At 37.0% G+C, this 16206-nt stretch overlaps 1 protein-coding gene across 1 annotated transcript in view; it reads right to left on the bottom strand.

The window, feature by feature from the left end:
- Positions 1 to 14810, bottom strand: part of LOC146134645 (protein FAM117B-like) — a 46515-nt gene extending 31705 nt beyond the window's left edge. The window contains exons 1-2 of the mRNA XM_083396667.1: positions 14654 to 14810; positions 14134 to 14254 (exon numbers count right to left, since the gene is read on the bottom strand). Coding sequence (XP_083252793.1) covers positions 14134 to 14254; positions 14654 to 14731 — 199 coding nt within the window. The 5' untranslated portion in view covers positions 14732 to 14810. The remainder of the gene's footprint in view (positions 1 to 14133; positions 14255 to 14653) is intronic.
- Between the last annotated feature and the right edge of the window lie 1396 nt (positions 14811 to 16206).

Raw genomic sequence — 16206 nt, 5'->3', positions numbered from 1 at the left:
TAAGCAAATAATTTAGGTGATTTTAGGCGTCACTAGGATGTAAAACTTGGGGAATATTAAGCCCAAGGGGAAATGATTTATTTGTTTTTCCTTTTTTTAGAAATATTTTTGATGTAAATTTGCTGCGATTTTTGAACGTTGTTTATTCCGATCATTAAGCATACAATTTATCAGACTTTTAAGCGCTTTCAATAAAAATTAGAATATAAAATATCGGCGTTTTTTCGCTGCCTTTGTGGTATAGGTGAAGGTAGGATAACTGATAATGTACGATTTTTTTAAGATTAATTACACTGAAGAAGCTGGACTATCCATAGGCCTCGATATATTGGTAGAAAAACATTTCATTGCACAACATTTCATTGCACAAACAGAATTTGGTATTTCAATAATTCGACCGTCTGTTGCTTTAAAAAAACACGTGCATTTCCCAGGAGTTCACGTTATGTAATGAGAAGCTCATAAACTAAATTCCATTCCACTTTTCTTGTCCGCGGGGAGCAGTTTTACGCAGCAACCAAGCAATGCTGAAGGATCAGATTACATGGCTCGGCGCTGGTCTACAATCCTACCACTCTTTTTACAGTAACAAACAGGTTGTCAAAGTTGAAATTGTAAAACAGAAATAAATATGGCAGATTAAATAATACTGGAACCATCTAAATTCAAACGCTAACTCGCACCCTAACCCAAATATTGTTAGCAATACAATTCCCCGGACGAAAACGTGGAAGGATTCTAGATGGGCCCATTGCTTGGAACATCAGTCCATTTAAAACAACTTGTTTACAACATCGGGCCTCTCTAGTGGCATTTATTGCATTAAAACGTAAAAGAAGGCAAAAAGGGGAAAGATTAGGGTTTAAATGTCGGTTTTGAAATAAGTCTTTAAATGTCGGTTTTGGTGTCCTTAAATATATAATATAAATAACTCGTCTTGGACTTAAAAATGACTTGACTGGGACATAAGTCATTTTAAAACAACTTGTTAACAACTCCGGGCCTCTCTAGTGGCATTATTTGCACAAAAACGTGGAAGAAGGCAAAAGAAGGGGAAATATTAGCAGTCGGGATCGGTTTAACTACTGGTTTTAGTGTCCGGTGTTAAAACGACGTAAACAGGAACATTGGAGGGAAGCCGGTGATTGGATGGCACTTAAACTTGCGACGAACTTTTACGACCAAGTACTGCCCTTCCAGCAAACTACAAAGGCACTTTGGCGTAATCTGACGAAGGCAACGACCCTTTTCTTGAGCGCCACTTCAATTTAAACTTCAACAAGATGGAAATGTGTTTAAACCAAGCTAAGAAAAGATGGTTCAAGCTCAAACTTCAAAGCAACGAGTTTCCTTTTGTCTTTGCCTTGTATCTTGATAGTGGAATGTCCAGGGTTTTTTATGGTTTGACTTTGGTGACTGCGAAGTAATTTTACGAGATCGCAACTATTTCTTGTACCACACTTTGATAAGTAAGTAGTAAGTTGGCTATATTTTAAGAAAACATTCAGTAAATTTAAAAGGCCATTACGGACCCTTAAAGTTAGAAGCACAAACTGAAAACTACAGGTTTCCCGTAGAAAAACGAAAAAATCACAAGTTAGAAAACTGTAACGGTTGGTTTACAGGCTAGCCGCGTTTTGCATCTGGCGGCACCAAATTCACACTTAAAGCGTTGCCAGCGTAAACGCCAGATTTTTTTACTCCTAACCGAAAGCGTCGAAATTTTTAACTTTTAAGAACCGAAAACGTTTTTACGCCTTAGGTGCTGACGTTTTCGACTAACGCAAAACGCGTATGTAGTGAACCAACCTTAAGACCGCCGTGCTTAAAAAGTACCACGTTTTCAAATCAGGAAGACAGCACTAAATCGTAATAAATATCCATTTGAATTGGTCGCAGATATTTCCTCGCTCTAACCGAAAGCGTCAAAATATTTTTACTTTAAGTGAACGAAAGCGTTTCTTGAAAAACGCACACACGCGTATAATGTAAACCAGCCTAATCTACCAAAAGCACCACGTTTCAAAATCAAGATGACAGCACCCAACCGCATAAAATAACCATTGAATTGGTGGCAAGATTGACACATGGTGCTCATTAAATGAGCCACGCATCCCTTCGCACAAAACCGCCTTCATTTGCTTATTACCCGCCCACAAATCTAATAACGTCGCCTTGGCGTTTCGTCGGGATTGATTTTTTGGTGGAGATGCTTACAGCCGAGTTTGAGCTTCGACATACGGCTTGGAAGGTCGTCATTGACGTCACAATGGCGCGGAGCTGAATCTACCAAGTATCACGTAGTTGAACAACATTAAAAACTTTTTGTTTTTGTCATGTTAAATCCGATAGCGGCAACATATATCAAGTATGTTGATATAGCTTTAGGCAAAAAAAAATACTATTACTACCTACCAATCATATTCTGTTTCGTCACGATATTTTATTTACGGTTCATTTAACGTCTTTACCAAGTTGGTATGAGACACTGCAAACATGTATCGTGCTTTAGGGAGATTGAAGTAAAACCGCAACATAGACATAAATTCAGTAGATAGAGGTGGATGTGTATTCAGCAAACAAGGCGTTGCAAACGACTGGGCAAAGAAATTAGCACTTACATTGCCACAAAAACTACAACATCCAACCATATGTTCCCAACTTTTCAAGTCAGGAGTTCTTAAACTGGGGTTCAAGGACCCCTTGGGGGTGATCAGATTATTAAATAAAACAGTTTAATTAAAAATAAAACGGTTTTGCACGGACTGTATTTAGACTCCATTTCAATTTCGCATATTTTGGACAAAAATCAGCAGATTTATGAAGTCTTTTTATTTATCCTTAAAGTTAACAGTATTACGCAGACTTTATAAAAAATAGTGAATTTAAGTGTACCATGGGGACTGGTCACCCTTGTGAGCATTCTGCACAATTTGTAAAAAAATGTGTGAACTCAGTGAATGTTCGAAACACGTGGCGCCCCAAGCCAACAAGAAAACGAGAGTGTGATTAGCTTTACAACCTCGTCATTATGCGTCTGTCCAACTTTCGCCTATCATGTCGTGCTCTTTTCACCGACCAATACAACCTCCTCTTTCAGTAGAAGGCGAACTGAGCGTGTGTGTGTGTTTATAAGCCAAAGGCCAGTCGCTGAGTGTAAAAGATCCTCGTGTGTAGTCTTGAATTTCTGCTTTCCGGCCCAATGGTCCCGTATCTTTTGTTGGCGATTTTTACGCCTCCAAGCCAACTGAATGGAATTCTCCCCCCTTCCCCCCTAAGTAGCAAAAGGCGAGCCGCTCTTTCATTTCACGGCAATAACTGGCTATAGAGAGGCCTGCTGCCGCTTTTGGAGCCATCCTTTGGGCTTTTTGAGCACTTTGTGCCTCTCAATCGTTTGATTTCACTTCTTTCTTGTCACGCTCCGATTTAATGAACCAGCGGGAGTTTTTCTGACTTGGCCTAGATATCCACTCGCGTGGTAATTTTTGCACAGCATTATGCAACGTGCTATTAACGTGTAATACATGTACCATACACTTGCTGTTCATGCGTGTAGATACTGTTTTGCCATCCGTAACGCATAAAACACGCTTTACATCTCCGGTTATTTAAGCCAGGATTATATTATTTGGCCTAATTGAAAATACTTTACGGTTTTTCTTTCGGTCCGAAGTTATTTTAGATGTAGAATAAATATCAAAGCATATACAGAAGCCGGTAGCGTTTTGAACGTTTCGAATAAATCTTATATAATGGCTGGAGGTTGTAGTTAGCCGTATAATAAATATTAAAGCCCAAACAGAAGTAGGAAGCATTTTGTGAACGTTTTGGATAAATTTTAAGATAATGGCTGGTTGTAGTTAGACGTAGAATGAATATCAAAGCCCATACAAAAGTAGAAAGCATTTTGTGAATTCTTAAGTCTTCATTGGTTAACAGCATTTACATGCAACCTTCTTCTGTATGGGTTTATGAAAACATTTCAGCAAAGGGCAAGCAGCTTTCCAAAGTTGCCCTTCAAAAGGAAAAAGGAAGTCTTAAAATAAAGGAAGGGCACAGCTCTACAATACGTCGTTGGATAATGGTAATGCGCCTTCCTTACTGCGATGAAGAAGTATTCCCGCTTATGTTGGTGCATTGATCTCGTGATTGATTTGGATTTCAAGTCGATTGTTGCCACTTGAAAGGAGCTTTGGAACTCCCCATATGCGCAGTATAAGGTAAGGAGTTCTTTGCGTGTTTTAGGAATTTTGGAAACTGAAGTAAATTTAACAAACAGCAAGCTAGATTGTTAATATTAGTTAAGAGGTAAAACAAATGTTTTGGTGCGGCATTTATAAAATCTCAATAAAAATTCTGGAAAAACTTTGCCAAAAATCAGTAAACAAACCCATTACTTCGCAGCATAATAAAATATCATTTTCAAAATGCTTATTTTCTTGAAGAAACAACTTATAAAATCTTGGTATTCCTTACATTACACGATACAGCCTAAAATGGACCACATAACAAACAGTTTGGGGCGTTTGAAAAGTGCTGAAACCGTCGGTTAACTACAGTAAAGTCAATATAAACAACCCAATTCGACCACTGCCCTTTACAAACGCACTCTAAACCGCTTTCCCATTTAATTAGGTATCCGTGTGTGCCCTGTCGTTAAATTAGGTTGGTCAGGGCGCCATAAGAAGCACCGGGTTGGGGCACGATTTTCAACGTGCAAATAAAAAATGACGTCATCAGTTGTGAGAGATAAATTTGTTAAACGTGGATTTATTGCGCAAATCGTAAATAACAGTAAAAATAGCAGAACTGTTTTTTTAGTTTTTTTAAATATATTGTATATCGACATGTTGCCAATGACGATGAGCATTATATTATATATTAAGCATTATATTAACTGCAATAGAAAAAAATACAGAAGTTATACCGTCCAGGGGAAAATATACGGACAAAATTTTTAGAACGTTTTACTTCATTTTAGGAGTCACACTAACGAAAATGTTAACGTAAATTACGCCAAGAGTGAGATTCGAACCCACGACCCTTAGTTGAATCAGAAATGTCAAGCCGATCCTGTATTGTAGATAGTATTTTAGACATAGCATCCACAATGAACCAGTAAAAGTTCAAAAACAACAACCAAACTCATAAAAGAAGCCCTCCGAGGCAAACTGCAGGCCATAGCGACTCGACGAGGCAAAACTTTCTCACAATCGCGCGATGCCGGGTCTATGACGTCACAAAACGATCAAGAGCGCACGAAAAGCAAGTATGAGCCGACTTTGGTTTGCCATTGACCCGAAGTGCTCGCAAATGCACGCGATTGGGATAAAAACAGCTGCTGCTGCTGCATTTATGCGCCTGTGGTATTGGAAACGATCCGTTGTGTTTAACTTGTGCATTAAAAAAAAGTTGGATTTTTGCGGCATTGGGGTTTAGAAAATAAACTTTTTTCGAAACACCGATTTGCACAACTCGTATCGCGTTTTACAAATAATTTTATTGGCTTTCAAACTTACAGACATATATTTTTATGTCTTTTAGTACATTTCATTGTAATGAGTTGGTTTACTCTAATTTGGTGCTGGATTTTGTCTTGCAAGCTTCGTTTTAAGAAATACACTTCTCTTAAAACAACATTGGCATTTTCAATATCAACTTTGAGTTTTACAGGTTTGTTTTTATAAGGCAACGGGACAGTGATCGACAAGCAGAAACCCGCTGTCAATTCCATAAAGATACACCCTTCACATCTTATAATCAGCGAAGTTACACGCATTTTAAAAGCGGGCAGATGGCCACTGGCCTCTCACAACGAGCTTCATAAATTCTTCATCGCTCAGAGAAACAAGTCTAACACGCCACGAAAGCCGATAATAAAGCAAGCTCTAGAGTCAACAAGAGACGGCGGTTTTGCGACCTTATAGAAATGAGAAGGTAAAATATAAGAGGTGTGGTTATAGCACGCTGACCAGTGTCCACTCTAAGGTGCGTAAATATAAAGCACTCTTCCAGCCTTGTCTTGCTCGCACCAAAATCCTGATTAACCGACTGATTAAGGTTTGCGAAGTTACCGCGATATCATTATGAGTATGTCTGAATGCACTACAATCCTGATGAAGCCAGCTGATTTCATCAATAGGCTTTCCGAAGGCACCCAAAATGTTATTATGAGTTATGAGTACGCCGCACAAAATCACGGAAAAGTTTAGCAAATAAAAGTATATTAGTTCGTATTTTGGTAAAATTTCACACTGATTTTACTAGTTTACGAGATTTCTATATTGTTTAGAACTCAGCCACTTAGCGTTGAAATATTCATGCTTACGAAAACAAACATTGGCTCAGCATTAAAATCACTCAGTTGGAACACTTCTGTCCGGCGCATCAGGACCATCGCTTTACGATAATCGCCAGACGCCAAGCTTTTATTTGCATTGGAGTGCTTTTTGATACGAAACCTTATAGACGTGTCCGCATGAAATTCTGCAGGGCTGTTCTTAATTTCAAATAACATCTAAAGTAAGACTTATTTTTTTACAAATTTTACATACAAACGTTTGGCAGAAGATACCGGCTGAACTACTGAAGGTAATAGTTAAAACGAGAACACGTTAACCCGATTACGTAGAGGTCAAAACTAAAGAAGTTAAAGACTTAACTTTTTAAAAAGATTTAGAGGAAGATTTCATAATAGCTGGTGTTTGGAAAAAATCTTGACAAAAAGGTTAGTGTATTACAGACGAATTAATAAAATTGCCTTATTCTTGTGTTTGGCGGCAACTTTCGAATAAAAATGTCTTAATGAACGAAAAAATTGAAACCATCAAAATTGGGCTTGGCGAGTTTAATTATATTAAAACAAAAGCTAGCGAACCCCAAGAGAAGGACCTTCAGTTTTAAAGTTCATATCAGGTGCACGCGGTCATTAAAAAGCAAGTTCTCTCTTCGCAACGATGCGATTCTTTCAGCTTTACCAACCAAAGCGCAGCTGTTAAGCGAGGGGCAAGCGGCCAAAAAACAAATCGGCAAAGAAACGTCGATTTACTGGATCCTTCAAGAAACCCAGCTTCTCTCTTTTTTGTCTTTCTAAGAGAAAAAGGCAAGAGCAACCGGCTTCTCTCGCTCGGTCGAGGTGCAACTTCATTGTAAACATTTGCACTTTGGCGAGTCGTAAGAGAGAAGGCTCTTGAGCCAAGAGACTTGCTTTAAATTCTGGCGTCTTGCGTTTGGCGGCGAAGGCGTTGCGCGAAATTACTTGGGCTGTGAAAATTGCGATAACGGGAGAAATCGTTTTAAAGCCTTGGGTTGGAAAAACTATAAAAGTGACTGTTTGCGCAACGGACAGGAAACAGTAAAGTTTTTATTGAATTTGTTTGGATACTTTTTGACTCGGCTCTATTCGTAAAATAATCCATGTTTTTTCAAATATTCCAGTTTCTTTTTGGAAGGCTATATAATATTATGTGTATGCCTTAATAGTTGTCAGTACTTCTTCAGCAGGGATTGTCACACTATGTACACAATGTGGATTCCATCGCTTATTTGTATAGTTACGAAAACTCATAATTTAGTGGAAAAAACGTCAAGGTGACAAAATAATGTCAAATCAAATAGTGTCCCAAATTTTGATTTTTAAAGGTTTTCTGGTAATCTCGCATATTCTACTCAAAAACTGAAGGAAAATTCAGCGTATACATCGCACTTTCACCGACTCACAAACACGACAAGGCAACCGTAGCACAACAGACAGCAGATCTATTACTTCAGTGACACGAGAAATCCCACTTAACAGTCGTAAATTCCACGCCGCACAGCAAGAGCTCGGTCCCACGGGCTTGAGTTCGACCGGCGAGAAATGCAGGTTACACAACACTGGAACGACGCTGGCTTTTCAACACCGGTTATCTTATAGACTTGCCCGGCAACGAGTCTAATCTTTAAAAGTACACTTTACACGACTAGAGGCTCCATTTCTGCCGAGCTATATTGCGCTTCCTGTAAGGAAGGTTTGTTTTCGCCACTTTAAAAGTAATTGGTCTGTTTTTACCATCTCGGCTGCAAAAACACGTTTACAGGTTAAAACAAAAAAATTGATTCATTTTAAAGCGAATAAAAACAGGAATAAAGGCTAAAAATGTAAGCCTAGTGCATTTAAAATGAATTAAAATCTGACTAAGGGGGGAAAATATGAACCTAATGACTTAAAAGGTGCATAGTACAAGAAGAAAAAATAAAATTTTAGTTCAAGTGAGCCGGCTTTTAAGAAACAACACTAAAACAGGCTAAAAAGTAAAAAAAGTCAAATCACCACAGATAACCCAAAAGTTCAAGGCACTTTTTGAGCGGCCATAAAACCAACTGAAAAGTGGAAATTTGGCAAACGCAAGGCTACAAAAATAAATATGGGCCTCATCAATTTATACAGTATGTCACATTATTCTGTCCCTCCTATAAGACAACATCTAACATATTTTTTTACTTCAATAAAGCAGGTTGCCGCGGTTAAGAAAACAACAAGTCAAGCAGAGCGTTTCTTGGTTATAATTTCACTCAACTGCAGAGAGATAAGAGATGCAGTGACCTTGACCCCAAGGTCATGAAACTTGGCAAAGGGAAACTGCAAGTGAGCTGTTAAAGCCATGCAATGGAAAACTAAGCAGTTTTTTTGTTCGCAAATACAAGTAGTCCGCACTTAAATGTTAAACTAAATAAAAGTGATTTTCTTTTCTAATTGAGAGAGAAAGCTGTTAAAAAACGTTGCTTCAAACTGGTTAATGCCAATTTTAGCCATGATAAAGTAGAATGATTGTATTAGTGTTTTTTAAGATTTTTAAACAATTTTTTTGGCAAAAATGTCTGCGCCTTTCTTTTAACAAAATCATTGTCTGCAAACAAAGGAAGTAGGTGATTAAGGCTCAATGAAGTGACACAGTTTATTGAACCAAGTCGTATAACACAAGTCCGATTAGAGTCCAATGTCTGGTCATACATTGAAATATAATTGTACTGTTTTTCCAATTAGTGTTTTTTTAGACATAAGAAAGTAGATGTTGTAAGTATTAGTGATTTTTCCAACAATTTCCAAGCTTTTTTGTGGTAAAAGATTTCAGCAAATCTTGTTAAACAATTCTGCATAATCGTGCCTTTTACTCAAAGTTTTAAGCCACGTTTTATTTAAGAAGATAAATCAGACATTTAGACAGAATATTTTGGCATTTGTCTGCTGTGAAGAAAGTAAGTTTGGTTAAAGTTTAATGCTGACAAGAGTATGTGTGCTTTTATGTTTGCTTGTTTGCATAGTCCACAACTACCAGAGTATACCAGTACTTCAAAAACTACAGTGGCAAAATTTTAAAGCCTATAAAGAAGGTAGAATTTTAAATGTTCTGAATATATATTTATTTTTATGCTAGTCGTAAAAACTTTTAAAATGTAACCTACTTCTGTATGAGTCTTTAACCACTATGGTACAAAGTGGTAAAATTGTTCCGTAGTGAGACTTAAAAAGGTTTCAAACAAAAGCAAATTTTAAAATAAAGCATTTGAATTGTGATCAACGCAGACCAACTGTATTTCATTACAGCACAACACCCTGAGCTAAATGGATCTGTAATTGACCTAGAGATGTAATCACATGCTGTATTTAAATGTTGAGATCATTAATAAGAATTTAACACACAGATAATACATTATAGTTGCCAATGAAATCAAACCGTGATGCACAACAGAAACGGAGTGTCAATTTAAACAGAAACAGTTCGGTTTTGAACAGGAAAATAGAAAAAAAAAGGTTGAACAGGAAATAGAAAACCCTATATAAAAGTCAGCATTGTACTAAATTCTAGTAAAACAATGTGCATTGTCAGCCCAATAATAGTTTTAAGTTGTGGTAATACTTGGATATATGAAAACCCATTCAAAAGTAGTCCACAATGTGCGAATGTTGCAAAATAGATCTTCATTTGTTTTTACTGAATTTTTACAAGGTCTACAAAATGTAGATTACTCATGGTTTGATATTTAAGTTTAACTAACAAACTTAATTTCTTGTGCTTAAACGTCTGTATGTTGTTCAGCAAACAGTCCACAAACAGAGAACCTACTCATGGTTTGATATTTAAGTTTAACTGAAAGTAACACACAGAGCAAACGGCATAACGGCCAGAAAGACGCATACAGCTATAAGCAGTATCAAGTGGCCTACATCACAATGGTTCTGTTTGTAGATACCAAAGGCAACACAATCAGCCCAGGAGACGGGCGCTTATTTTTTACGCTTCTCGGCTTTGAACAGAAATGTGGGCATCAGACAAGTGATGATTTGGGCGCAACATGCGTATATGTGTGCCTACCTTTCAAAGAATAACTGGTATTATGATAAAATCCAAGGCTATGCTGATTTTAATTTGGCAGAAATCGTTTTTAAACATGTTTCTTGTACATTTGTGTATAAGTTAATCCTTAATACTTAGTTTCTTTACGAAAGTAGTATGTTTTAGACACGTTAATAAAGTGCTAAGCCACATTAAAGAAAGCTTAGTGGCGCACTAAAAACAATTTGCTTTAAACGAATTTACTTGAAACAACATAACCTTTGTAAAGTTTGTTTAATTTCAACTGAAAATCTGCCAGTTTTCCGTAAAACTGCTGACTTGGCGTTTTTAAACGGCGGTTTTTTCGGGAGGCAATCAACTTGCAAACGTTTGAAAGCAAAGACTTCCACAAATTGCGTCTATTACGCAATGATAGATCGACTTTCAAGCAACGTTGTGCGGTAACACTTCCTCCAAACCAGTTTACCTCAAGCTGTGGGTCGCGACAAAAATCGCGCGCCTGATTGATTTGGTTGGGTCGCCGACTGAAGTATTTTCATACCGGTAAATATATTTAGATTGGTTCAATGCAAGATTTTTTTAAAGACTGGAAACAGTACGAAGTCATGGCCAATATTGATTGATTTCGAACTTGTTAATGTTAAAGTCTAAGTTTTTATTTCCTTACAAAAAGTTCGGTTAAGATAATTGTGTCGCCAACGCTTTGTTGTCATACTTACGCTCGATAATTGGGTCGCCGCGAAAAAAGGTTGAGAAACACTGTTCTAAACGCAGATATTAGTTTAAGCGCTGAATGTTCGCACAAAGCAATTTTTAAGAGCAATACCAGTAATTTTTAAACAATATTCTGACAAATGTGTTCCATTGTGATCTATCCGTTGAAGGCCGTGCGATCACGCCACACAAATTTATAATGCAGCGCGCTACACATATGCTATTCAAGAACGGCACTAACGCTACGGTTAGGAGCTATGAGTCTACGACCAAAACGGTTGTAATAAGCTCACTTTTTATAGATAAAATTGCACGCAAAAAAAAACGTTTTAAACTTACCACTGTTAAAACACAATTGCTATATTAAGAAACATTTCCTTATGATAGAGTTTTTGAGTTAGGATTGTTGGGATATTGGAAAAGAAGGCCGCAAATCAGTGGTATGGCGTGCATTTTATTAGGCAGATAACCTTTGTGCAAACAAATCTGCCAGTCGCGCAAAACTGCCGATGTTTTTAGGATAGACGCAAGCAATTGAAGCGTAGAGAAATGCTGACATTAAACAACTTGTTAGGGATGCATAGTGTTAATAGGCAAGATCGCTCTGCAAGTACAGAAATTGTTGTAGGTTTGGTTAGTTGGACGGTTAAGCATAACCAACGAGCATTTGTGAAGTGCAGGTGCACATCACATCGCCTGTAAGCTTATTATAGGAAAGCGCTGCGGGCGTAAGTATGTAACGACAAGAGTGGGCATGTCCTTATCGATTTCAACGGATAAGCATTGAAACTGCGCGTTCAACGCACAACAGAACCCATTGGAGTGGTCATTGGCCGACGAGGGGCGAAAACAGACCTTTTATTAATAAAAAAAAGTCGCCAAGCTGTTCGTCGCGACCGGCGCTTCGACACAATACAGCCCTTCTTTACGTCATAAAGGAACGTCGCGCGAGTGCCTAAGCCGGGGCCGTGGAGCGTTGGGACAAAAGCGAACGCTCGGGTTTGCTTACTTAGGGATTGTTCGCTTCGTGGAATCGGTGCCTAGGAGCGGATGGCCTGTTAGGGCTTGTGGCTTTTGTGCCGGGCGCTGAAGGAGCGCCTCTGCGCCAAAAGTACGACGACAATTAGCGATTTGAGCACTTGTGGCGACTTTCCTGGCAAGTTAAGAGACGAGAGGGCACTCTGGGCAAATTGCTCAACACAGGGTTGCTATGGCTCTGCTGAAAAGCTCGTTTTTATTCGTCGAAAGGGGTTTAAAGACTTTTGCGATTCGAATGGGGCTCGAAAGCTCTTGGGTTTCGCTGTGTTCGACACACAGAGTCGATTTTTCATTATCAAACACTCACAGTCAAGCCTTTCAGCACAAGTGTAATGGTACAGGATCGCACAGAGCAACAAAATCAATAATACACAGCAAAAAACGATAGATTTTGTCAAAAAATAAAAACTAAGCCCATACAATGTAGATTTTGTGAACATTTTGACCACAATTTTGTTCAAAAAGTTCACAAAATGCAACGCATAGGCTTTGGTATTCATTCTACATCTAACTACAACCTCAGGCCATTATCTTAAGATTTATTTGAAATGTTCACAAAATGCTTTCTACTTCTGTATGGGCTTTAACATCCAAAGGTTAACTGAAACCTACAGTCATTATGCTCTACTGATTTCCTCAATATGGAGCAACAAACCATATGTTTAAAGAAAACTAAGGTATTTGGCTTTCTAAAGATTAAGTAGCATACCTAGGTTGGGTCGCTTACTGTAGTAGTTGATAAAAATGAAAAAGATCAAGTATTTGTATCTAACACAATGGTTAAGTTGCAACTGAAATTAATTTGCTTTACATTGTTTTTTAGGTTAAAACTAATGATAAATCATTTTATATTAATCCATAATCCATCTTTCTCATCCTTATTCTTTTAATCCAAAAAAATACAGTTTTTAACCACTTTTAGGTTTTGGATTTACCTCGTTTAGAGCAAGCCAATTTTGGTTGACTTAACACCTAGAATGGCAGAATATATTTTGTTATTAGTAATTTGGAAACATCAAGGAGTTATGACAGCAGTATGTAACAAAACTTTAACATTAAACTCACAAGTACAGTTGAACCGAACTTTATTTTGGGAAAATGAAATAAAAATAAACAGCAACGGAGACAGATTGCCCGGGGGCACAGTTTCTTGACCAATCCACTTATGCTAACAAATTATGTGCTTTTCAAGGTATTCTTGTCCTTGTGTGTTATACAATAAATTATTGAAAACTTTTGAACAGCATTTATTTATTTATTTTTTTCGGTTTGTTAAACCAGGTCAATTTTATATTGCATAAGTTGTGTCGAAGAATCAAGAATAATAAAAAGGCTATAATATGTCCCATTACAATCCCAAAACAAAATGAACTGAAAATATTGGGAAAAACTAATCATTTAACATCGAAGGTGAGCATATAACAACAAAAAAGATAATAACTGTAATTTGTGCAAACACAAACTGTATTTTGGGACAATTTGTGATTACATACAGTAATTTCAGCAGCTATGAATTCTAAAATGATATTCAATAGACATTTTAGTTAACCTGAAAGAATGTAAGATACAGGCAATATCAAGGTTAGGCAGAGTTTACAGCCAAGCAAGCAATCGACTGTCCATCATTTCTATAGAACTTGCTGACTTGGAAAAAGCACCAGACAGTGCAGTGTGTAAATGCCAAAGTAACCAGACCAAATCAACCTTTACTGCCTAAATCCCTTTGTAAACCTTCACTCACAAAAGTCAAATAAAATTTCAGGTAGAACTATCAAACTAAGATGTGTGCTGTTAAATTTGGTTGAATAAAGTTTGTAAAATGTTGTTAAACATTGGTTTAACTCCTCATAATCTATATAGTAATATAGACATTGATATACATGAAAATGCATGGACATCAAAATGATTATTTCACATCTTGGACATGTCCTTAAACTGATACAACTAGAAAAACACAACTGTACTTTTTCTTTCCACAACTTTAATTAAGCAAAATTAATTTTTTTCGATAAAGCATAACACCAAAATACTGTTATTTTCAAACCTTTGATGCTTGGTGAATTAGGGCTTTTGCGTTCGGCTCGATCAGGTGAAGAACGATGATCTGTCCAACGATTTCGTACGACCGTTGGTCTGGGCGTTGGTGATGAAGATGGAGATTTGAGCTAAAAAACAACAATTATTAAAATATAAACACAATTCTTTAAAAAGAGTAAAACATATCTGTTAAAAAATAACAACATTTTGAAGATTTTAAAGCATAATTGCTAGAGACTGTAGTTAACTATAACAAATTATCAGTGCCCATACAGAATAAAGTACTATTTTGAACATTTCAAATAACTCTCCATTCATTTTTAGCATCATACAGAAGTAAGTTGCTTTTTGCAAACATTTTTGAACAAATTTATATTCCATTTTTACCATTTAGATATATTCTTATATCCACAAAATGTAATCATTTATTGTATGACTTTTATATTTATTCTTATTTTATAGAGTTAATTCATAATGGCATAGTGAAAACCATTTCTGCTAAAGAAGGTAAATATGTTTGTACTAACCTGAAAAGGTTGAGTTGCTCTGATAGGTTGCAATCGAGCCGTTCCTTTATGCATTGGTTTGGTTTTGGTGGAAGCCATTTTTAACAAAATGCAAATCAACAAAAGCTTACTTGTTGTTAAATACAGCTGACAATCTACTGGTTATCTGACATTTGGATTTTACCACACCTACAAAACGTTAAATAAAACTCATTTAAAATGCAAAGTTTCAGTTGTAACAGTAAAGTATTGCTTAGCCAACCTAAACTGGCTTATATTGACAATATTTAAGCTGTACATGTATTAAATAGTCGGATTTGCTTGGAATACAACGTTTTTTCTGTGCGTACGTGGCACCAACTGCAATAATCTCATCATCGATTTTCAACAAACGAACCAGACAAATAACCGCCAAAGATGGCCGCTAAATGCAAATAACAGGACCGAAAAAGTGAAAAATCGATGGTTTTTTACCAAGTTTTGGCAATGTATATCGGGAAAACGTCTCAATCGAGCGAATAACTATGTAAAAGTCATGGCAAAGCGGTGCTAGCTTGAAAATAACGGCCTACATACGCAGCGAACAGCACCTGGCGAGCTCCAACGAGATTGAAGCCGGGCTCGAAAAAAAAACGGCAAAGAAGTCAGTCACGTGGTTCCAGGCCTCTTTTTTCCCCTGCTGTCGTCACGCCCGAGTGGACACGGTCGCGCCTCGCTTGAAACGGATGAAAACAAAATTCCGACGCCGGTTCTTGTTTACTACGCGCGCGGAATGACGTCATTCGTTCGAATACTATTACTACGCGCGGCGTTACGCTACTACGCGCAGTCTGTGATAGCGCTCGTCTGACACCTTGCGTTTATAGTGGCGTTGTAGCGAATGAAAATGTATTGTTGTTTATTAGATAACTAGCGATTTAGAATGCAGCCTTAAAATAGATTGTTTTACCAAAGTTGGATCTAAGAGCGTAGGCTGTTTTTTGCTAAATAAAATATTGATTTTTACATGGAAGAGTTATTTTTTGGGGATTTTAATTATCGCGTGTTAATGCTTGAGGTTAAATAAAATCTCTCCTACTTCTGCATTAGCGTATATCCACATTGTTGATATGCTAGAAACACTGCTACTAAGAGTTTTAAACAAATTCTTGCAGAATCGTTTTTAGGTTAAAACTTATTCAACTAATTTTTACAACAAGATTGATTTAAATTCGATATATATTTGTCGGGGAAAGAATTTTTCATTTACTTAATCGAAGGCTATGACTCAAAGATAGTACAATTTTTATACCACAATTTTGCATTTTTGCACAGCTTTTACCTTAAAAATTTATAACGAATTTCTAAGTTTACAATAAACTAGTAGCAAGAAAATAGTAAGTTCTTTACAGTAAGCAGCGAGTAAAAGAACAACTTGAAGTCACAAAAAATATCTTTATTGAACTTCCGTATAATTCGCAAACGTGTGTATCAGCAAAACAGTGAAAACATTTGTGATATTACGAGTTTAAACTTCAGCAAGAAAAAATTAGAAATGTTAGAATTTCCAACTTTGAGCTTTAATTCAGAATGTA

The sequence above is a fragment of the Ascidiella aspersa genome, chromosome 9 (genome assembly GCF_963924565.1).
Source record: "Ascidiella aspersa chromosome 9, kaAscAspe10.2, whole genome shotgun sequence".
Lineage (NCBI taxonomy): Eukaryota > Metazoa > Chordata > Ascidiacea > Phlebobranchia > Ascidiidae > Ascidiella > Ascidiella aspersa.
The sequence above is the reverse complement of the archived record's forward strand: the minus strand, read 5'-3'. Positions and strand labels throughout refer to the sequence as shown.